This window comes from Daphnia magna, linkage group LG4, assembly GCF_020631705.1.
Source record: "Daphnia magna isolate NIES linkage group LG4, ASM2063170v1.1, whole genome shotgun sequence".
Taxonomy (NCBI): domain Eukaryota; kingdom Metazoa; phylum Arthropoda; class Branchiopoda; order Diplostraca; family Daphniidae; genus Daphnia; species Daphnia magna.
The window spans coordinates 7150306-7172240 of NC_059185.1; the positions used below are offsets into that span (position 1 = coordinate 7150306).

The window sequence follows — 21935 nt, forward strand, 5'->3', positions numbered from 1 at the left end:
TCACGTAAGACTAGCTTCGATAAGACTTTTAAAATGCCTTCGCCAGCTGATTCACGTCCGTGATGTTGTGCAATTAAAGGTTTTACGTTGATGCCGCTGAAAATCACCTTTCAAATGCCTAACACAAGCCCGAAAATCTTCGCACATTTTTTAAAGATGTCGCTATTACGATATGTAAGTTTGAACAAGAAGGGCGGACCTCAAGTTTTATACAATTGTTCGTCATCCGTCAGACAATTGCCGGTGGAATTATTCCTTTGCAAATGGACGATAATAAGTTGATAACGTTAATAATTTTCTGGGAATGTCTCTGCTTGCCGCTCCTGATTTAAGAATCAATCCTATTAGTTTTTCTGAACAGATGCAGTGCTGCTTTTAAACTAGGGACTAAATTCTATCAGATCGTGTCGTTCATATGAGCCACTTGACGGTGTTATCTGGTGGAAAAAACAACTGAAGATTCACTTAATAATTAAAAGTTTTCATTGTGTATTTCACAAGTTATGATATTCTCGATCTTTCTCGGTTTTCAGTCTACGCTGCACAGCAGAAGGAACACAACGATGAACTAGGTTACTGTCAGCAGCGTAAATTGAATTGCACGCATAACAGCAGTAGGTAAAACAACAGAAATATTCAGTGCAAAAACGTTATCCAGTAGACCAAGTTGAGAATGATGAATGCGATTGGGAAAAAGAGACGCGACCATTGGTCAATAAATAAGGCCACTTCGCGGCCGTTACAAAAGGTAACGTACTGAGGCCCAGGCGGAGGCGGTGGCGGCCCTCGAGCCGGACTTGACGGTTTCCCTCTCAAGCGAAGAGACGAGTTAGTTCCGTTGTAACCTGAAGGCTGTATCAAAGAAACATCATTAACCAGTAATTGTATATGGTATACACTAACCGACAACGTAATACGGTATTGCGATTAGCGATATTTTTTATTTATCAATTCGTTCTGCAAGGGCAAACTGATCACATGCAACTGCCGTTTAGTCAAGCAAAGAAGAGTGGTTCAAGATGAGCGGCCATAGTGGTAGCAGTGTTTGCTACAGAGTGTCAAGTATGATCCGGGAAAACTAAAACAACTCTAATTGAATAAAGGAAGATTTGTGGCCGAATGAAACGCTGTGGCTTAAGTCAAGAGTAGCCAGGTAATGCGAACAAAAGAGAAATCAACTCATTCCACTTACTCGATGGATGGACAAGTCTTCTTCGGAGTATCCCTTCATCGGCTTGGTTGCCACTATAGCGACAAGATTTTAAAATTTAAGATTAAGACATAAAGATTAAGAAATGTAAGAAGAAGACAAGAGGAAAATGTAAAGGATCGCATTACCCGGTCCCATAAAACTGTTAACGACTGCAAATTCCATTAGAGACATGAAGACGAAAACAGTGCAGGAAGACATCCAAACATCAATTGCCTTGACGTAGGAAACAGGGGGCAGAGATCTCTGCGATTGCGTACTCTGCGTGGCTGTTGAAAATAGTACGTGTTATTCGACTAAAAGTGAATTGATCAGCACTCCTCGGATGAGCGCGCGTCTATTCTGAATTGTAACCAAGCTTGCTAAAGGAATTTAAGTTATAAACCTACACAGAGTCAGCAGTGAAGTAACGCCTAACGTAGCTCTGGCAGGAATGGCCTCCGGTTTGATCCAGAAGGAAATCCAAGACATAACGACGATTAGCCCTGATGGAATATATGTGTGGAACAGATGATAACCCAGTCGGCGACGTAGGTTGAATACCACGGCTAGGCAGGTGAAATTGCCTGTTTGGAATGAATGCACAAAACAATTTCCTGTAGATCGTATTGTAAACTTATGATTCTCCTTAACTGACAACACAACAATGCAGATGGACATTACGAGTGCATACCAGAAAATCATATGCGACACATTAAATATCTACGCTTTGATATAAATGATTTTGCTCGTCGTCGTTTAAATTTACCGGTGGAGTACTCGAGCGTGCAGTCTTCCGTGGTGTTCTTTGCGATATCCAGTTGGGGCAGCTCGATATCAGGATTGGTAACCAGAGGATCTGTGAAGTTCCATTTGAATACTAGATCGTGGGTGGTGTGGGACACTTGCAGAAAAAGGCGAAGAATTATGATTCAGAAACTAGATGCTAAAACTAGTAAAGGTAAACAGTGGCTCACGGCTTTCGATCTGCATTGAACAAACTTGCGTGTCGTGCGGATAATTTTCAAATTTCATAGCGCAGGATAAGACTAGTGTCAACCTTCACGAAACAAAAAACGTGTTGTTATTTAACAAAAAACGCTTAACGTAACGGCAACATAACGTTAAATTACACTGTTTTATTTTGACAGTTTCATCTAGATTTTCAGGTTATCGCAAACTATAGTCTAAGTATTCTTCTATAAAAAAAAGTGTAAACAAACGGAAACAAAGAAAGTGCTCTCAAGGCGTTTAAAAAAGCGGCACGAAAACGTTTGTCCTTTAACTTTTATCGTCACTTGTTCTTAATCAGCGAACTGCGTAGCTCAATCCTACTTTGTGGAATCGACGGAATTCTTTATAAACTAAGTCAAAAATTTAAGAAACGTTTAAATTACTTGGCCATGTAAATCAGCGTTTTGTCGTGGTACAACCAGAGATAATGATTAGGCACGCTCATTTCGTGAAAAGTGACTTTTTTGGCATTTTTGAAAAAACAGTCAGGTCGCCAAATGTTTTGGAGCCAACCAACATCAAGGATACTAGCAAAAAGAAAACCAATTAATTTTTCATTCATCTGTAGATTAATTGCGCCGTAAATAGCAGCGATTTCTCATCTGAAATTTCCCAATTCGTGATTTTATAATTACTGCAAGAAGATAATTTTGTTTTTTCTTTTAATTCTCTATTTCTTGTTACCGGTATTCTTCTGTCATATCCTCCGGTAGCCGCAGACGATGATCTCTCCAACTCTGTGCGAGGAAAATGTCTGCCACATACGTCTGTTGAGAAAGAAAGAAAAAAAACACACAAACCAAATGCAAGTCGTGTCTTAAGTAATTCCGAAAGCCTGGTGGTAGACATAATTTAATAAAAGATCATGAAATGCTTGCCCGACCATAGATTCTTCGTTGATCGTGTCGATGGATAAGACGGTGACGTGAAAATAGACCTTGTAAAGCATGCGTTAAATATTGCACATCATTTAACGACAGCGTAGCAAACCTACTATTGTGGGTTGGCCAAAAAACTTTGGGGCTCTGTTTTTGTCATAGGATTTGGAATTTTTTGGTAGAATGTCTCCCAATACCAAGCTCGTTTCTTCCCTTCATTATTGATTGAGAACCAAATCGTGTTTAAAATATATATATAGCTATATTTTTTGTGCGAAAAATTTAGAGCAAGCCGAACCTGTGGTAGCCACCCGTAGGCTTCAGAAGCAATGCTCTTACATCGACGATCCGTGAGCCTGGGCCCAATCCAAGTTGCTGGCACCATCTTGCAAAGCCATAATTAAATAGCCATATTAATTGAATTGCTATTTTATTTTAACTACACCCATGCAAAATTGAATACTTACGCATTAGCTTGGGACGATGCATCGTCTAAGGAATCCTTTACATCAGATGAGACTTCGTTATCAGCTTCTTCTTGTTCAATTTGATTCATTTGCAAGACCGACTCGAGGATGATGGAGGCGAAATCGGCACATGGCGTCAGCCTCTGATTACAAAGTTCTGACAACCAATACTTGACGTCGTAAGTTAGAGTGAGGTGGGTGTCGTTGAAATCGGCCCCGTCTTGATGGAATTTGCTGTAAATCATCATGTCGCTGAAGCCGTTACGAAGCGCAGTGACAGAGGCTTGCAGAACCTCGATGACGTCTTCTTTTGTCCAATTAGCGTAATGTTCTAGATTGAAGAGCAAAACAATGCTGGAGGCTTTCATACTCTTGTCTTTAACCGTCATTTGCTCGAAAAGGGCGTTGAGAAGCATTTGAACATCGTCGACACCACTGATTTCTACTCTTTCCACAGGTGTACAGATCTGCAAAAAGTCCCGTACCGTCTGATTATAATGAGCTTCGATCATCAAGACGGAGGACGGAAAATGATTCCGCTCCGATGTGCAGTTAGAATCCTTGCTATTCCCTGAGCCTTTGCATCGGTTGGGATGTACGGGTTCTGAAGTCACTGTGGCCAATTCTTCTGTTATTTCATTTCTAGATTTTGTAAGGTCGTCGTAATCGTCCGCTGAACGCTGGGATGGCGTGCTTCCAGGACCTTCCATGTTGTTCCTCGAAACCCCCCGATAGTCTTCTGTTTCACTTTCGAATGCCGACTGGTCTTGAAGAAAGATATGGTGACGGTCGGCTTTACGTCGATGATGGCGAACTGGATTCTTTTTCTTGTTCTCTGATGGCAAATGGCCAACACTTCTGAACAGCTCATTTCGGTCTAACAATTTGTCTACGTCTTTTCTTGCTCCTTTCTTATGTATACCCGTTACAGAGAAGAGATCCATTGCTACATCTGGATCCCTGATTGAGATGACTGATGGCTGCTGAAAGGGGCTCGAAGAGCCGAACCGCTGCGGGTGTTTAGACAACTCTGGCCAACGTTTACCTTTTCTGGTAAGAAGAGACATCGTAGGCACCCTGTTCGAATACAAACATGTTACATAAACAAGCAAAAAAAGGTGAATAAACTAAACCATAAGGTAGCAACATCATGTAAAAATGCCGGGTATTATTATTATTTTTTTGGTTGTTGTTCTTTTTTTTATTGTTTTTTTATTAAGGCAAACCCTTCGCATGCCGCAATTCGTACATATTTTGGCCTTGGTACTAGGGAAAATAAAAGTATCCATTTGATACATAATACGTAAAAAAAAATTTCTGAAGTGACTTGTTAATTATGCTGAATGCTAGATGTTATTCGTATTTTTATGCAAGTTCTTCTTTAACGAAGGGAGCCAACGTAACACTTTAGTTTAATTTTTTATATTTAATTTTTGAATTTTTTTGAATATTTAATATAAAATCGTATAAAACCTGGATTCAATTTTAATAAATAATTTGTGTTGTATTAAATTTTTTTCTGAATTAAAAGAATTGGTCTTTAAAATCATTAAATCATCTCTGAGCTTAAGTTTTTTTAAACTACTTTTTTTCAAATTATTAAATAAAATAAATATAAATAAAAAGCCTAACAAAAGCTTTGGGATAAACTTTTGTACTGTGCGATCCTTTTACAACCATCTCAAACAACAGCTTATTTTGTTACTGGTCACACATGCCGACAGAATTTCTTTTTGCAAACAAGTAAAATGGAAAGCCATTCTCCTTTTCTTGCAAAGGGAGACATTGTTATTTAAAATGGGACCAAACTAGTTTTTTCCGAATTACTTTTTCGAACGAGAAATATCTGCTAATGAGGTAACCCCTTGAACGATAATTCCAGCAATCTCCAACTATCGTTCAATGGGCTACCTTAAAACTATCTCGTCTTACAAAAACACATTTTTGCCCAAATAAAAGTAGATTGCTAAAACGCTCAAGTGCTCAATTGCGCGAAAATCATTTACAAAGAAGCGTGAAAAATTACTCACTCATGTCCACTGCCTGCCACGAAGACCGTCACTACTAGCAGAGCTGCTTGAATTATCCACATGATCAGTGCTAGCTGTTAACAAAGACAACACGAGCGAATCCCATCTAGCTTCTAGCGCACGGCTTACACAACTGCATAAGATTTTCGTTGCAGGACGTCGCGATAAAGAAGCCCATCTAGTGAAGGTGTTCACCTACCGCTTCTGGCTCCGAGTTCACTGCAACAGAGGTACACTGCTCCTAATCAAATTACAGAACGGTTTCCTTATTTTTCCTGTCGTCGATATAAGTAGCAAGAAAAACGTGAAAACTGAGCTGTCCCTTTTCCGAAGACGTTGAGATAGGGATCTTTTTTTTTTTTTTTTTTTTAAACTGCTAAAAGACGCACCGTGGTTGAGACCTCGTTGTATTGATTTCATTCGGTACAAGCATAACGCTGCCTACGTCAGACCTACAAGAAAGGGCGACAAAGAACCTACCCATTGTAGAGTTAAAAACCATTGTGGCATACACTCGTACCCCGGTGAACTGAAAATGTCACAAAAAAACCAAGTTCAATTAGTTCTGTAGTCAAACTATCAAGCAACGGGCGCGTCTACAGATGCACTAATGTTGAAAAATGGCCAAGACGCACGAAATGTTTCTGAAACGCGATCGAAATTAACGAAGAGGGTCGGATTTTGTAGCGGGTTTTGAAGAATACACATATTAAACGCCATCGTCTCATCTCTTCGCAATAAAGATTTCGTTGTGATTGCACGGTCGTGTACGTCGGCTGCGGTTTATCGGTACCGATTGGGACACTTCAAACGCCAACTGGCAATAAGGGTTAGCCACCAATTATAAGTCACCCAAAGTAATGATTGAATTAGAGGACAATAAATAAAATAGAAAAAGGACAAAAAAGAAGAAGCGCTCTTAAAATTCGTCCATCACGTTATACTGTACCTAGAAATGGGGACATTTAGACTGCGTTTGACTTTGTTTAACATACTATGTATATATTAATTTCGGGCCTTGCCGACTCGGTGATCAGGTGTACGCCTTTGCACAAGATAATTAGAATCCATTGATTTCGGCAAAGGGAAGATCTTGGAAAAACCGCTAAAGAGGCTATAATTCAGAATGCTCGTACACTCAACCTGGTAGTCAGCAAAACCCGGCAAACCCTTCTATTTAACTATAGCAACTCAGAACACTCGTTGCATGGCGTAGAAATCGGAAGAAAAGCAAAACAAAACACAGACTAATAATAATAAACCCACAAAAAATACCGTAAGAAACCAAAAAGAAAATAGCGCAGAAACAAACAAACCGACGAAAACCACCGACGGTCTTCCCAACTAGGCGAACACATGTATTTAGAACAAGTACAAAATTAAGTATCTTAAATTTTTTTTGTTCACGGCAATGCCTAGTCTTTTACCATGCAGTAAACCGGAGAAACCTATCAGTTACTAACTAAATCATCATCGTAGGTGCCTCATTTCTGCATAATGCGTGAAATGTGAAAGAAACAGTGCATGTATAGAAACCGGAAAATTGTTTCGATTGGTCTTATTATTATTAAGAAAAAAGAAAACAGGACAGGAAAAATAATTATAACAATAAAAGAAAGCCAACAAGTCAGATATTGATGGTCATATGAGAAAATGTACAAAGCAGAGAGCTACAGTTATGATGGGAATGTCGCCAAATAGTCTCACGAGTTTGTTTCACAAGTTGATGTTAACGTCTTCCAGGTAGGTGATCCAATAGAAAGTGTTGAAGATAAGGTATGCGAACGGAAAGACGAATCGAGACCATTTGTCTATGAAAAGAGCCACCTACGTCAGGGAAATATAGGCATAATGCTTGATTAAATCCTCATTTGCGCAACACTGTGTTTCACCTCACGACCGTAGCAAGATGTGACGTATTTAGGAGTTGTTCTCCGGCCTGCCGAATTAGGAGATTTCGCCCGGAAACGTAATAGCCCGTTATTGTGCCCTGGCTTGAAAATCAAGATTAACGGAAAGATTTAATTAATCTATGACTGAACCTTGGTTATACCTTGACCTTGAAAACACCATAAACTTCTCAGGATTAATAAAAAGTAAATAAATACAAAAATAGACACATAGCCTACCAAATCAAGAGCACTGGAATTAAGTTCTTCGTCAGATAAGACTTTGGGCTTTGCCGGAGTGCCAGTTCCCATGAAGTGGTTGCACACCTATAAAATGTACCGAGTCATTAAGTTCGAAAACATCGGCGTGCATTGCAATTTTTCATAAAATAATTTAAAAAAAAAATGTTTTACGGCAAACTGCATGAGAGACATAAACACGAAGAGAGTGCATGATGACATCCAGACGTCGATAGCTTTGACATAAGAAACGGGAGGCAGAGACCTTTGTGACTGTGTACTTTGAGTAGCTAAAGTAAAAATATTAAAAAAACTGATTGTTGATACAATATTTGAAAAGCGTGACCTACCGAGCGTGAGTAACGATGTAACTCCTAAGGTAACCCTAGCCGGAATTGCTTCCGGTTTGATCCAGAATGAAATCCAGGACATGACTACGATTAGCCCTGACGGAATGTATGTGTGAAACAAATGATAGCCCAGTCGGCGTCGCAGATTAAATACCACGGCCAAGCAAGTAAAATTTCCTTCATGGTTGATATCCATACAAGTAAAAGTAAGAACACAAAAACAGGGGGGTGGAAAAAAACAGAAATCATTCAACCAAACGGGAGAAAACGCAAAGTTTCCAACAAATAGCGTACCAGTTGAGTATTCCAACGTGCAGTCTTCTGTAAAATTTTTTGCAATATCCAACTGAGGGAGTTCGATATCAGGATTTGTCACCAGTGGATCAGTCAAGTTCCATTTGAACACCAAATCGAATGTCGTGTGAGAAACTAGTCAAACAGAGACCGAATGATTTCGAGTGCGAACTGAATCAAAGTAAAGGTATAAATATCTCACGGCTCTCGATTTGCATGGAACAGATTTGTGTATCATGCGGATAGGACTCGAACTTCATGGCACAAGACAATACTAACGTCAACCTTGCAGTAACAGTATGACAATGGTAAAAAGGTTAAGAAATGTGATTAGTTAATCAGCTTTTATGGGCTGGTCTCCACACTAAATTCTTGATGCCAAGAAACTAGTAAAAAGAAACAATATCTCAAAATGCGAAAGGTTTAATCTTACTTTGCCATGTAGATCAACGTTTTATCGTGGTAAAGCCACAGATAGTGATTTGGGACACTCATCTCGTGAAATGTAACTTGTTTGGCGTTTTTGAAAAAAACGTCTGGGCGCCAAATGTTGTGGAGCCAACCGACATCAAGAATTCTATTTAAGTTATAAATAAAACACATTTTGCTTTAACTGGCTGAAGTACTTTGTTAAAGAAAAAATGAACGAGAAGCTCCACGAATCGTGAGTTATAAAACTATTGGCGGTACACGATTAGGTCACTACCGTTCCATGAAAAATCCAAACCGTAGTAGTCATCTTACCGGTATTCGGATGTCATGTTTTCCGGTAAACGTAAGCGATGATCCCTCCAACTTTGTGCCAGAAAAATATCCGCGACGTATGTCTGGAATGGAATCACAAAATAAAATTATGTTCTCCACACGAATAAGTGAGAGCAGGATACCATTGATTCTTCGTTGATGGTGTCGATTGATAGAACCGTTACGTGGAAATATACCTTCCAGAAAAAAGAAAAATGTTTTATAAATTTTTTGTGTTTTGCAGATGTAAATTGAAATGTTTACGACGGTTGGTTGCCCGGAATATTTCGGAGGCCGATTTTTGTCATATGTTTTGGTATCTTTTGGTAAGATATCCGTAAGCACCAAACTCGTTTCATCCCTCCAAATTGGAAAAAAAATGCGATATCAATTGATAAACAAATAAGTAATGTGGAATGCAGAAGTTGCAATCGTAGAGTAAATATATATATTTTTTTCTAATTAAGTTTAAAACGCCAAAAACAGCGTTGCTGCTATTTCCCACTATTGAAAGGAGGTGAAGAGGTAAAGACCGAATGAACTTTGTCGGCAACCGATTTTTCAGAGACACGTGCCAGGCTGAAGTTACTTTTACGAATTCGTAAATAGTTGATTAGTTTCGATCAATATGCTGTTCTGTTCTACTACGACAAAGACTTCAAAGGCTATGTTCAACGTCATCAACATTCACCCATTGCGGAAGGCTGACACTAGACATAAGAATTGCAGCAAAGTTGATCAAATAGATTTAAAAAACTGAGAAGGACCAAAATTGTCTTTAAGAAGGAGACAAAGGGTAACGTGTCGTCAGTTAAATTGCCATATTTACTGTAAATTCACTTTTTCCAATAGTTAAATAAAATACAAGCAGACAAAAATCGTTTCAATTATTAGAGGATATCGATCACCGTGCCTGCTATATCTGCCTAACCGACTCGACTGCATAGAAGTGCACAAATCAGTGGTGCTACAATAATAGCTAAAAAGCGAAACAGAACTTACTCGGCTTGGTTCCCAGCAAAAAACGTGATGAAGACGAGAAGAACGATTTGGAACCATATGATAGTCCACATCGTTTCCGTTTACGTCTATGATTAAGTATTGTTCCTCATACAGGATGTTTAAGCCGAACAGACTGACGAACAGACTGAGTTTCGACCTAACTTTCAATTGAAACGGAGCGCAAAGCAACGATACGACGTATCAGAGAGCAGCGATGAAACCCTAGCGTGGGGATTGGGGTAGGGGAGGAGGTTACTTTCCTTGCCTTTAAGCACACCTTCGGCTAATTGAATTAACTCCTAGCTCTGCTTATTCACTTGTCTTCCTCTGAACATATTTTTCAACCATCCAAGGTACGGGGATTGATGACAATTCGACCATTACACAACCTAGGACGAAGAAAGTAGTTTTTTGTTTAAAAAATACCAGGCAACAAACTCGCAATGCGTTCAAATTCAAAATTTCAGTGTTTAAGTCAAGGAAAATGATTGTGCCATCTCTACTGTAAAATCAAATGTGCATTTATTTATTCATCAATGCTGTTTATAATACAATTTTATTGCGTTACTTTAGATCTTCAAAAATCTTGTAATGCGCGTTTCAAGTAAGACTCAAACTGTTGATCCTCATAACGGGATTGTTCCAGTCTTTTCTCTAACAATTCATAATGATCCTCTATACTGGAAGGTCTTGCCGAAAACTGCTTTACCGGTGAACATCTGACAGGCTTTTTTTCTGGAGTATGAACGCGGAGAAGAATTGATTCGAAAAGTTTGTTTTCTTGACGACTTCGTCTAGAAGTATCAGCAATAGCAGCGCAAAGGGTGGCAATGCTATCTGGTACATCAAGCGATTTGGATTGTTGACAAATGGAAACTTCAGTTTTCTCACGGTCAAAACGCTGAGCATCCAGTTCCACGCAAACTTGTTCTGTCATAAATAAAATAACACAGAAAAAAAATTATTAAGGTATAAAATAAATTTATAAACTATTCCTTGTCCCACCAGTTGATTCCAAGAAACCTCTAGCATGAATCCACGAGGCGTTGGACTGGATTTTATCAAGGGCTCGGGGAAAGTATCCAATTAACTTGGATGACCCTTCATTGGCGAATTCTTGCAGACGATAATCAATGCAGGCCTGGAAGGAAAAAAACAAACAGGCACAGTTAGCGTGACAAATACAAAAATAAATACGTGTTGCTAATGATTGAAGATACTTGAAAAATATCAGTCCATGGAATAATCTCTTTGAAAGATGTTCGACTAGGTTGACGTTTTTCGAAATGTTGTTTAGTCTGCATCAAAACGGAATCAATCCTAAGATGCAATAGCACAAAGATCTATGATTAATTCTGAGGAGGTAAACTCTTTTTTGTCTTACCTTGACAACAACGCCGTGATATCTGTCCCGATGGAAATATCAGTGCAATATTGGCACAATGAAGCACACAGTGACGAAAAGTCGTGATCACCTGATTGCCAGTATGGGAGAACTAAATATCTTTCGAATGACTGCAAGGAAAAGCCACTTTAACGTTGGGTTACTTTGTTACTACTCATTTCTGTTAGATCGAAACCAGTACCTTTTTTACATCGTTTTGATATTCTTTGGAATTCCAGTTTACGGGAGGAAGAGAGAGATCAGGTATTTCAACGAATTCAGGAGCAGGCCATCGAATTTTACTGAGCTCGGAGTCTGACAAGACGTTTTCTAGAAGGCATCTGACGGCATGATTATGAAAATTCAGCAGACGAGCCAAAGACTAAGCAACAATGACATTTTAGCGCGCTTCTGATGAATTCAATGTACACCAATTACCTGATGAGGAAGGCTATACTTCAACCGTAGTTGCATATCACGATAGATCGTAGGCAGGACCTTATGGGAAATAAAACTGTTTGCCAGTTCCCACATGGTTGTTGTGCACACGCGACTGGACGGCGAGATGGCGGTTATTTGCCCCGCTTGGACCAGAGTTGAGAAAAGTTCGATAAGCTAAAACGGTATTCCAAGTGGATTAAGTAGTTTAAAAATGAGCGCCCGAGAGAAGAAATTAAAAAGCATAGCCTACTCACTTTACAATGTTTATCGATGCTTGGTTCTTCAAAGCTTAGAGTTGTGTGGCAGCATGGGTTCAGAATGCACACAAGACGGTCAAATTTTTTTAGAATGATTTTTCGATGCGATAGACGCGACAGACAGCGGAAAATACTTTGACTGAACTTGAACAGACTGGGCTAGGCTATGTAACGTGTTTTCAACCTCCGAAGTAGGATCGTAAACCACAAGAAGAGCATTTGCTCCTTGCAAAAGTTCGGATATTTGTTGACAACTGGTCACGAAACGGACGCAGAACGTGATACGATTTTGATCTGCCCTTGTTTCCGTGTACAGCCACTAGAATTTTTTGTTTTAAATGTCATAAAATGTGTTATGGATCATAGGATTTTTCATAGGTCAAATGATAGGTATCAAAACAGAAATTTCTCTTACCCCGTCTGTAGTTTGTTTTGCTCTAAAGAAGCCAAACCAATGCCGAAAAAACTCTCCAACTTTATCATTATTGATAGCCAAAATGATAAGTTTCCAGCAGCGGTTCCGTTCTTTGGCAAAACAAATTGATGGTGATCGTTCAAGCAGCGGCAGTAAATCAAATTTCTGTTCGGCCAATGACAAACTTATTTTCTTTAAGTTAAATTGAAGATCTGAGAAGCACAATTTCATATGAAATCAGATATAAAAATGGTTATTCATGTAACAATAGTTACCCGAAAGAGAGTTACAACGTTTGACAGAAACGCTTTGCTCGACAAGAGATTTGCGCTTCAAGGATACGCCCGACGACTCGCCTTTAGATTTCAATGAAGCTATTTGTTGACTGAATACCATACGCGAGGGGCAAGCTGGAAACGTTTGCTTTTCTTTCCTTCGGCGCATTTGCAAGGCAGTGAATCTACGCCACTTTGCAATACAACGACGGATTTTACGTTTGCTAGTTAAGTCTAAGACCCGAGATACCATATTTTCCCTAAAATGTGCAATGCGAAATTAACAAGGATCCAAGCAGGTACGTCAAAATGAAGGAGCATGTCATACTACCTCGTTTCAACAGCTTCACAGGCAACGTCGGATGCAACTACCCGGCTTTCGATTGCGATCAACTCACTTACTAATGCATCTAGCACTCGACGCGCATGCTTTTCTTTCATGGCGCTATCATGTAAACGAGCAGCCATTTGAATTTCTTCAATACAAAGGGTTTTCACTTGATCGTAGACTACGTTTTCCACAATGTCACCAAAAATCTTAGCAGGAATGCACAGCAAATATTATTCAGAGTTAAACTACAACAAAGTCTCAATTTACCTGCACAGAGAAGTGACGCACTTTGTGTTCCACGTCTAATTTATGTTGCTCTTGAAATTTTGCAGTTTGCATTTCAAATAATACTTCGCTGACAAGTTCCGAGCAAAAATCGCTAAGGGTTGGAAAAAAAAAAAAAAATAAATAAGCAAACCAGATAAACAAAATGAACAAAAGAAAACAAATACATATAAAAGCATGGAAATACCATAGTTATTATACCTAACAAAGTCATCCAAACACTGTTTGAAAATCCGATGGGTGGTTTGTACTTTAGCGTTTTGAATGGCAACTTGCACAGCAATTTCTTTGGCAATTCCATATACTGTTGTGTTAATCAGTTCATTGTGAATCCTAATGGAAATATTTTCTATCAAATTCGGTAAAATGGAGATAGAAGCAGGTGATTTAGTGGTCGGAGGAACAGCTGGAGGGGCTATGGTGGTAACAAGTTCTTCGTGATCTTCAGCTAACCATGCTTCTTGAAGCAACACACCATTGCTATCGAAACTATTACATGGTGTATGATGTAAAGTGGGATCTTCTGGCACATCGTTTTTCGCGATGCATTTGCTGACCAAAGACGTTCGTTTACTTTCGATAATGGAAGAGCGTCGCATGGAAGGGAATTTTTCGGGAAGTTCTATGAAACTCGAACGATCAAACTTGACTGTATTTTTTTCGAAGTCGAGAGGCAGTCCGTGACATTCGCACCAAGACGCTGCTTCTTCCTCATCTTCGTAACCCAGTAGGCTTACTAAACTATTCAGTTGTATCTATATTTAAAAGAAAGAAAAAAAAAAGAAGTGGGAAAAAATGGAAACGATTGATAAGGTGGTCAAACGAAAAAAAAAAATTCATTTACTTGGCCTTTTTTGGTGGTCCATATGCTTGCAACATTATCTGAAGAGCTTGATTGCGCATTTGATTGAAGTAGCGCTGAAGTAGACAACACTGTAAATAATCTTGATTCGATTTGACTAATTTGAAGAAGCGAACGTAATTTCGGCTGTTCAAAGTATTGACAAACTCAAGAGCAGATCGCACTTCATGCGAATCGCGAACTTCAGCACGTAACTGCAGTACTTCTCTGAAATGGTAGACCACATGTTTTAGTTCAAGAAATGCGACTTTTATTTTAAACTCGCAATACCTGAGAATTTCACCGTCGTTCAAATGTAAGAGGACGTCATAACTTCTAAATTCCGCTTCGTTCGCACAGAAGATATTTTTCACAGACAGGTCGTAGTACATATGCTTCAGAGTCTGTAAGCATTTCGTAAGATTTTCGTCGTTGATTTTCTGGTCAAAATCTTGCATATCCAACTCACATAATCGAGCTGTACAATGGATATGAAAACGGGCACATTTTTCAACCAAATCCACAGATCCTGGTTCACACAAGCTTTGTTGAGTTATATCCTTAAAAAAAAATAATAATAATAATTCTGAATATCATTGAATTTTTTATTTGATTATGTATAATTATAATTATTATATATTTTTTTTTACCTTTCTTATTCCTCGCATTCGGTCCCACAAAAAATTAAACCATTCAGCCAAGTTTTCACCAGGTTTATCACAACGATTAACAATTCTAGCAATAAGATAATCCATTGTCATTTGTAAGACAGGAAGTGGTCTAAGTTCATGTGCCAATGGTTCAGCCTGGTCAGCAGAACTCCTGGAATATTCTTTTACAGCCAGTCTGTGATCAACTTCATAATCCTATAGTTAAATAATGCATTTAGTCACACAACTTCACAATCATAAAATATATTTAACAAAAACCTTTTCATCAGAAACAAGCATTTCAAACAATGCAAGTCTATGTTTTTCTGCTCTAGAATATCTTTCCTTTTCTGGGCACATATCTAGACAAGTACCTCTGAGGGTGATAGCTTTTTTTGTATTACCAGTTTTGCCTTTTATATCTCTCGTTAAACGAACAAGCCTGTCTCTAGCATCAAGCAGCACAACTTTGTCGGCAACATTGCTGGCTGGCTGGGAGAGGATAGCTTTTAACTGTTCCTTAGTAATCTGCATTGGCAGTCCTTCGGCAAGGTTGATTATATTATGACTTTTTTTCTGTGACAGTTTGATGGACTCCGAATCTTCTGATGCGACAATAGCAACATCACTTTTACTGTTGACACTTTCATGAACATTTTGTTTTCTGCTTTGGGATCTCATTCTGCTTTGACGAAAACGGGAAGACACTAAGGAAGGGAACCAGCTGAAACTTTTATCTTTTAGAGTGTGTGAAACAGTGTTTTGTTTTTTTATTATTTTCTTTTTTTTCTTTCTGTGTGTGTGTTGGCTCTTGGATGCTCTCTGCAGTGCAGACGAAGCCGGACTAGGTCGGGCCTCGGCTCTCTGCTCCCTCGGCTGACAATTTGAACTAGTGTCCATTGTCACTACCAGGGTCGTATACAACATTGAATTGGCTGGCGCGCGGCTGCGTAGCGTAAGAACGTATTCTCACAGATAAAACTGTTCACAAGTAAAATTCCACTAATAAAATCGATCATTGACACTTATGCTCTTTAATAAATTGTTGCAGAAGCACAATGTTTTACAAGTAAAAATGTTCATTAGAACCTTTATTAATAAAATCATTTTCACTGTTGCATTAATGCGTAAATATGACCACAAGTAAAATTAACTTTTTGAAAGAAAATTATAAATAGTTCATAATTAAAATGTTTCAGTTGTAATAAATATCACGGATAAAATGGTGCGTATTTAAATTGTAATACATGTAAAATGTTGTTCATTTGTAATACATGTCATAGATAAAACGGTGCATTTGTAAAAAGTATCTAAAGTAAAATGTTTCACATATAATTAATATTATTAAAAAAATGAACCATAGATAACGAGTTTCATAAGTAATAATTCGAAATTAAATTTTTGCACAAGTAAAAAAAATTGTTTAGAAACAAATTTAGAAATAATTTATAAGTAAAATGTTGTAATTGTAATACATGATATAGATAAAATTGTGCATTTTTTTTTAGTATTACAAGTAAAATGTTTCACATGTAATTTATGCTACAAATAAAATTAACCATTGATAACAAGTTGCGTAAGTAATAATTCATAAGTAAGTTTTTGTAAGTATTCAGTAGAATATTGTAGCATTGTAACAACTGTTCAGTAGTAACAGTAGTCAGGACTCGCACAACGTTGCCGTTGTACGTCCGTCGTAATCCATTACCATGAAGCATGAAGCCGTCAACGTTAATGTCAAGTCGTCAAGTGCGTCAACCGTCAATAACCGATAGTAATGTGTTTGGGGCATGGATTCATGGGTCTATGTAGAAAGCAGATGAACATCACATGTTGCAGCAGCATCTGGAGAGAGAAGAACAGACGTGGTCTGTTGAGTGAAATAGTGCAAGTTCCTTCAAGAGACTCCCTACAACCCAACTTACCTGTCTGAAACAATAAGTGACTGACATTTTGCAGTAGCAGTGGTTTTTTCAAAGGTAAACTGAAAGATGCTTTGGAATAGAACCATTCATTGTAGCTGTTTTCTATGTTGTTTGTTCAGTAGCTACGTAGAAAAGCTAAAATTAAAAATTGCTTGTGGAATGTAATCTTGGCATCACTATTGATCTTGGTACTCCTCAATTGTATTCCAAAGAGAAAAATGCAAATTAGAACCTGACAGACAAGAAACTGCAAGAAGAGGTTAGTCATTATTTACTGTTTGTTTATCTTTTGTTGTTTTAGAGTATCTTCTTCAACGTCAAAATGACACATGTGGTTGAGGCCATTGACTGCCAACAGAAACAAGGCCAATTACTGCAATTTGATTTTTTGTTATAAAAAGATAGTAGCTTTGCAACCCAAATGGAAGAACAGGTTATTGCAAGGAATTTACAATGTTGTCCTCGGCCTATCGTGAGTGATCTTAAGAGGATAAGGTTTTAGCATGGTGGTAAATAATAGCTGACTGAGAGCAACAATCAGTGATCACACTGTTGTAAGAATTGGGTATCTTGAAGTTTTCTGCATAGATTATGTCCACACTGTAATGGTTCTGATGGCGTGCATTAAAATGATCCATCAACTTCAAGTTTTCTTAGCACTTTCTATCCTCTGGCCACAAAATTCCTTTTAGGTGATGTAGTGATTCAAAAGGGATCACATGGAAAGAAAAATGCCTTCAATACTTGAAAAGGAAGATAAAAAACACTAAAAAGTGAAAGATGTGTTTGGGTGTGCATGCTGACTTCGAAGGAGTAAGAATTTATTTGTCAATCTATAAACGAATATGACAATGATGTAAGTTTACTGTCTTGCCTGAAAGGGCAATGTGTTTATGATTTAAAATCTAGGTATCCATCTTCTTTATAGAGTACGGAAACAATATCAACATCTCCCGTCAAGAAATATGGGTTTCACTTGAAAACCCTCTAGTTCTTTTACAAACAACCATTTGGTATTTACTGTTTTATTTTCGGAGTAAACGCACCATAAGACGAGTAGGCTCTCCAGGTCAATGGCAAGTCATTTTGCGTGAAGCTCTGTCATCCCATTAACTGAGTTTTTCCTGCGACGTTGCATAATATTCTTACCAATTACATTAATCGGCCCCTGACTGCATGCTTCAATATGTCCCCGCAGTAACGGAATGGTACCTACAGGTAAATTCTTTAATAATTAAAAGGGCTGCAAAATCGATGTGATTGTTATTCATTGTAACGTAGTTGGTGGTGTCCAGCCAGTGAGGAATCGTATTTCATGGCTCCCAAGAATCGGGATTTGTTTCAAACGAAATGCCTAATACTGCCATGGATCATGCAGCAATCCTAAACGATGATAAGTTAGTGGACTCGTGTGCTCCTCGAAAGGCTGGTGGAAAGTTGCCAATCGTGAATGGTAATGCGGACTAGTGGGATTCCGCAAAAGCTGGTGAAAATGTACCAAAGATAAAAGACGCGGAGTATTTCTTCTGTCAATTCAAATGCCAGTCGAGGTTACGTGAAACAAATACATTGGTAAAACGGTGAACCCATTGTGTTTCCCACTCAAACAATCCTATTGAACTCCACAAGCGGGTAGTGCCGATTTCGTGTCCCATTCAACTTTTCTACCCACCTCACAAAAGATTACAAGGGTCAACGACGATCCTCGAAACCGTATTTTTCGACAACCCCTACAGCTTTTGCTGCTATACGGTTGATGTGGGTCCACTTCTTGAAGACTTACTGGACAAATTGGCTGCAGCTTACACAGGTGATTGGTAAGCGAAGGGTCAGAATCCTTTCACTCTTCTAATTTATATTCTTTTATATACCTCAAAAGAATCTATAACAAGCGTGTGGGTGTCGGCTAATACAAGGATGATGGCTGGCGGCACTGTGGCCTAATCTTGAAAGTGGAAGGAAGTGAAGCCGAAGTGCTATTTGTAGACAGTGACAATAAACAGCTTACTTCCACTAGGCCAGTCGAGCATACTGAGTCAAATTGCCGTCCCTGGCTTATCATTGTTGTCTGGACGGCATTCCAAAATCCTCCGTTCTTGGACATCCGAAGATAAGGCACCGTTTTGAACAACTCGGCATGGCCAAACGTATCTTGGTCACGTACTCCAACCGATGGGAAAATAGCTACATTCTCAGTTCATGTAACGCTAGAGCACACTGGTGCCTGTCTTTTCGAAATCGATGACCTTTTCACTCCTGCTCGCAAAATTCTTCCCGTGCCATATATTGCCAGCTATCCAGCCCTACCAACTTCGTCTGAATCGACTGAAGTGAACTCGGCTTTGTTTCACCATGTTAAAAGGTTCTTCCTCTGGTCTGTTAATCTTTCACCGTATCAGATATTTTATCTCTGTTTTAGAATTCTGTACATAGCTGATGAGACTTACTTTTATGAATCCTAGAGAGAATCGGACGAGATGGGTGATGAGAGCAACTTGCAATTTATCTTTGCCATGGTTCTTCATTGATATGTACTTTTTTTTCTAAACATACGTGGCAGTGCATGTTGAATAAATAAGAATAAATGAAGTGGAACAATGTCACAATTCTTGATTCTCATATGTATTACTCTCTTGATTGAACGCATGTTTTCTAAATGGGCCAATTATTGGACAAAGATTGCCTAAATTAAAACATTAGTGTTGGTTACCGAATTCCAACAAAATATTGGCAGCATTCACATCATTTGGGAGAAGAGGTCGGTGAGTGTCGAACGCTGAGAGGCACACTGAACACGTTCTAATCCCCGACGCTTCAATGATTTCAATGCATTCCAAACAAAAAATATGACCACAGTTTAATACGGTGTTTGGCATCCTTAACCAACACACTGGGCAATTACCATCATGGTTAATTTCTGGGAATTGTGGAAGGATATTTCTCTGATGTTGCAGAACATCCGCTACGAGCAACTCTTCGTTAATTTCTTCTATTTGTTGAGCAGCCCCTATTTCCCTTTCCTGTCGTAGTTGAAGTAATCTTGCCATTACATTTGCTCTTCTTTGCAAGAAATTCGCGTTTTGAGCTTCGAAAAATCTTTCCATCCTCACGGCGTTGTCTTCATCCTGCGAGTCTTCTGATTCCAAATGTGGATCAGCTGGTGCAACCCGACGAACGTATCGACGTCCTCTTCCGGCACCGCCTCTTTCATTCAACAGAGCAGCAGGATTACCGATTGGGCCTACTTCAACTAGTGCACCTTGACGTGGCGCGGGTGCTCTACCTTGATGTCCACGGGGTCGCCCTCTTCTTCCACGTCTATTTACAGCCGGTGGATCGACAACGGCTATTTGCTCATTCGCCTCCCGTCTTGGTGCTCCGCGAACTTGCGGTCGCCTTCTTCCATGAGGTCGTCCTCTTCCACGACCCCTTGCAACTGGAGCCCCAGGATCTTCGACTGCAGCAATTTCCAGACGATTTTCCGCAGCAAGAACTACTTCGATTTCCACTATTTCATCTTCTTGAAAGCGAAATTCGGGGCATCAATGACGGCAGGTGGAACATGTAGCAAAGCCTCGAATGCCGCACGTGCTTCGTCAAAGGGGCGGTTAAGTTCTTCTGCGTTTTGCTCTCGAAATTCTATTTCGACGGGCTCGAAGTGGAACGCTGCTGCCATTAAGAACTCCCGGATGGTTATCCGTCCATTCTGTAGATCAATCTGCAGAGTCCTGATCTCCCTGTCTCGCGTAACGTATTTTTGACGTCTTCTATCTCTAACAGGAGTGCCATCCCGTAAGGCTAGGAAGCTGTACTCCGCCTCCTGACCAAATTCTTGAAGGCGATCTAAAAGATGGAAACGTTACTTCTTTTTGAAACATGGAGAAAGTTAATAGAAATTAACCTAAAAAATACCACGGGTTGGGGTGTGGATTCCCTATATTATGATTGAATGATCGGTGGTTTGCTTCCACCTGGTTATTTGTTCTGTTGTTGTCCATGTTGACGCAGAATCTCTCTGGTCCAATGCACTCCATCCAAAATGATCGTATATACTGGACAAATTGGTTGACGCGTACTCTGGATTCTGCGTCAATAGCGCCACCGATTTCGTTAGCGTAGCTCCGTAGTTCCTATATAACATAAAATTATTAATCGTTTAGTTTGAAATTGAAGGAATTTTAGCTACCCCCTCGTAGCCAATCCAAGCATCATTAGGGGGGAGAAGAGCAAGTGCAATCGCGAGTTTCACTAGGCGGTTGATTTGGTCGTTCGTCCTGTATGCTTGTCCTAACCCCAGATAGCAGGCATACCTATATTTGGACTTGAAAGAAATGTGGAAGCGCTTTTAAAACTAGCAGCAAACGGGACTTCGAACTCTTAACTCTAGAATGGTGAATTTCATTACATCTTGTTGTTGTTACTCAAATTCAGGTAAATGCCCATAATGTAGTGATATTTGCATCGTGATGAAGCAATAACATATAACTATATAACATGACGACTTGACATAATCGACGACCAGTTTATAATACTGAGAGGCGGCGAATAAAATAAAGGAAGAAAGAAATTTTATTTTACAAGAATTTTTGACATTCATTGGGAATCCTTTTATCTTGGTTACCATAGATAAATTTAATTTAGGACTTACCATCCCAGAATGGAAGTAGCAGCCACGAGCCCTACCAGTAAGAAATACGACCGACATGGATTGTAGTATTGCCAGCTCATAATCACTGATGAGAAGGGTAGGTTCCGGAACTCTTCCGGTGTTCTGCTGGCAAATCTCCAACAACCGACGGAGGCAGCATTCGCACAGTGTTTGGATCTTGTTTGTCATTAGAAACGATGCAACTGAGATTGTCTTTAAAAAAATGCAAAATAACTACTCGTGAATCACATGTCATTTATAAATAAACTGTAATAAGCTTAGGTCCATCCAGTGTCCGAAGGAAGGTGGCATTACAGTATTTTTTAACGTGCTGAACTAATAGGTTTGTGCCCGTGTTAAATCGGGGGGGAGGGGATGATGAAATC

The 21935-nt window shown here is 39.2% G+C and overlaps 3 protein-coding genes and 1 long non-coding RNA gene across 13 annotated transcripts; 1 reads left to right on the plus strand and 3 right to left on the minus strand.

The window, feature by feature from the left end:
* Window positions 1-472: 472 nt before the first annotated feature.
* LOC116920890 lies at window positions 473-5746 on the minus strand. Its single transcript, XM_032927059.2, has 13 exons — window positions 5579-5746; window positions 3549-4625; window positions 3380-3466; window positions 3198-3294; window positions 3087-3140; window positions 2888-2970; window positions 2587-2730; window positions 2167-2249; window positions 1959-2093; window positions 1600-1776; window positions 1339-1479; window positions 1193-1245; window positions 473-852 (listed from the first exon to the last, which is right to left on the minus strand). The coding sequence occupies exons 1-13, from the start codon at window positions 5638-5640 to the stop codon at window positions 637-639; spliced, it is 2409 nt and encodes an 802-aa protein (XP_032782950.2). The 5' UTR covers window positions 5641-5746; the 3' UTR covers window positions 473-636.
* Window positions 5747-6907: 1161 nt separating this feature from the next.
* On the minus strand, window positions 6908-10479 carry LOC116920889 (glycine receptor subunit alpha-2). Its single transcript, XM_032927058.2, has 12 exons — window positions 10098-10479; window positions 9360-9456; window positions 9239-9292; window positions 9096-9178; window positions 8785-8928; window positions 8554-8636; window positions 8352-8486; window positions 8058-8234; window positions 7882-7997; window positions 7708-7794; window positions 7471-7572; window positions 6908-7405 (listed from the first exon to the last, which is right to left on the minus strand). The coding sequence occupies exons 1-12, from the start codon at window positions 10166-10168 to the stop codon at window positions 7295-7297; spliced, it is 1260 nt and encodes a 419-aa protein (XP_032782949.2). The 5' UTR covers window positions 10169-10479; the 3' UTR covers window positions 6908-7294.
* Window positions 10480-11953: 1474 nt separating this feature from the next.
* On the minus strand, window positions 11954-15911 carry LOC123466496 (germinal-center associated nuclear protein-like). The gene is given in 11 exon segments (XM_045173173.1): window positions 11954-12096; window positions 12177-12498; window positions 12595-12806; window positions 12870-13129; window positions 13201-13406; window positions 13468-13579; window positions 13687-14236; window positions 14322-14554; window positions 14618-14886; window positions 14977-15192; window positions 15256-15911. Coding segments are annotated over 10 exon segments (2949 nt in total). The 5' UTR covers window positions 15904-15911; the 3' UTR covers window positions 11954-12096; window positions 12177-12255.
* A 740-nt stretch (window positions 15912-16651) lies between these two features.
* On the plus strand, window positions 16652-19504 carry LOC116920884. 10 transcript variants are annotated; one of them, XR_006646332.1, is made up of 7 exons: window positions 16652-16955; window positions 17021-17714; window positions 17783-17914; window positions 17971-18119; window positions 18183-18711; window positions 18781-19275; window positions 19364-19504. It is a non-coding gene; the product is annotated as an uncharacterized LOC116920884 (long non-coding RNA). The 10 variants fall into 10 exon arrangements; XR_006646331.1 differs by having other exon boundaries at window positions 18781-19263; window positions 19321-19504; XR_004392907.2 differs by having other exon boundaries at window positions 16654-16955; window positions 17021-17160; window positions 17594-17757; window positions 17830-17914; window positions 18781-19504.
* The last annotated feature ends 2431 nt before the right edge of the window (window positions 19505-21935 follow it).

Bases quoted from the DNA above. Each gene is read 5' to 3' on its own strand.
- LOC116920890 (XM_032927059.2), bottom strand. From the start codon at position 5,640: ATGTGGATAATTCAAGCAGCTCTGCTAGTAGTGACGGTCTTCGTGGCA. The intron at 2,971-3,086 runs GTCGGGCAAGCA...CTTTCTCAACAG, and splicing joins CGATCAACGAAGAATCTATG to ACGTATGTGGCAGACATTTT. The intron at 1,777-1,958 runs GTAAATTTAAAC...CATTCCAAACAG, and splicing joins CACGCTCGAGTACTCCACCG to GCAATTTCACCTGCCTAGCC.
- LOC116920889 (XM_032927058.2), bottom strand. From the start codon at position 10,168: ATGTGGACTATCATATGGTTCCAAATCGTTCTTCTCGTCTTCATCACG. The intron at 9,293-9,359 runs GTAAACATTTCA...TTTTTCTGGAAG, and splicing joins ATTCCGGGCAACCAACCGTC to GTATATTTCCACGTAACGGT. The intron at 7,406-7,470 runs GTGAAACACAGT...TCCCTGACGTAG, and splicing joins CATCTTGCTACGGTCGTGAG to GTGGCTCTTTTCATAGACAA.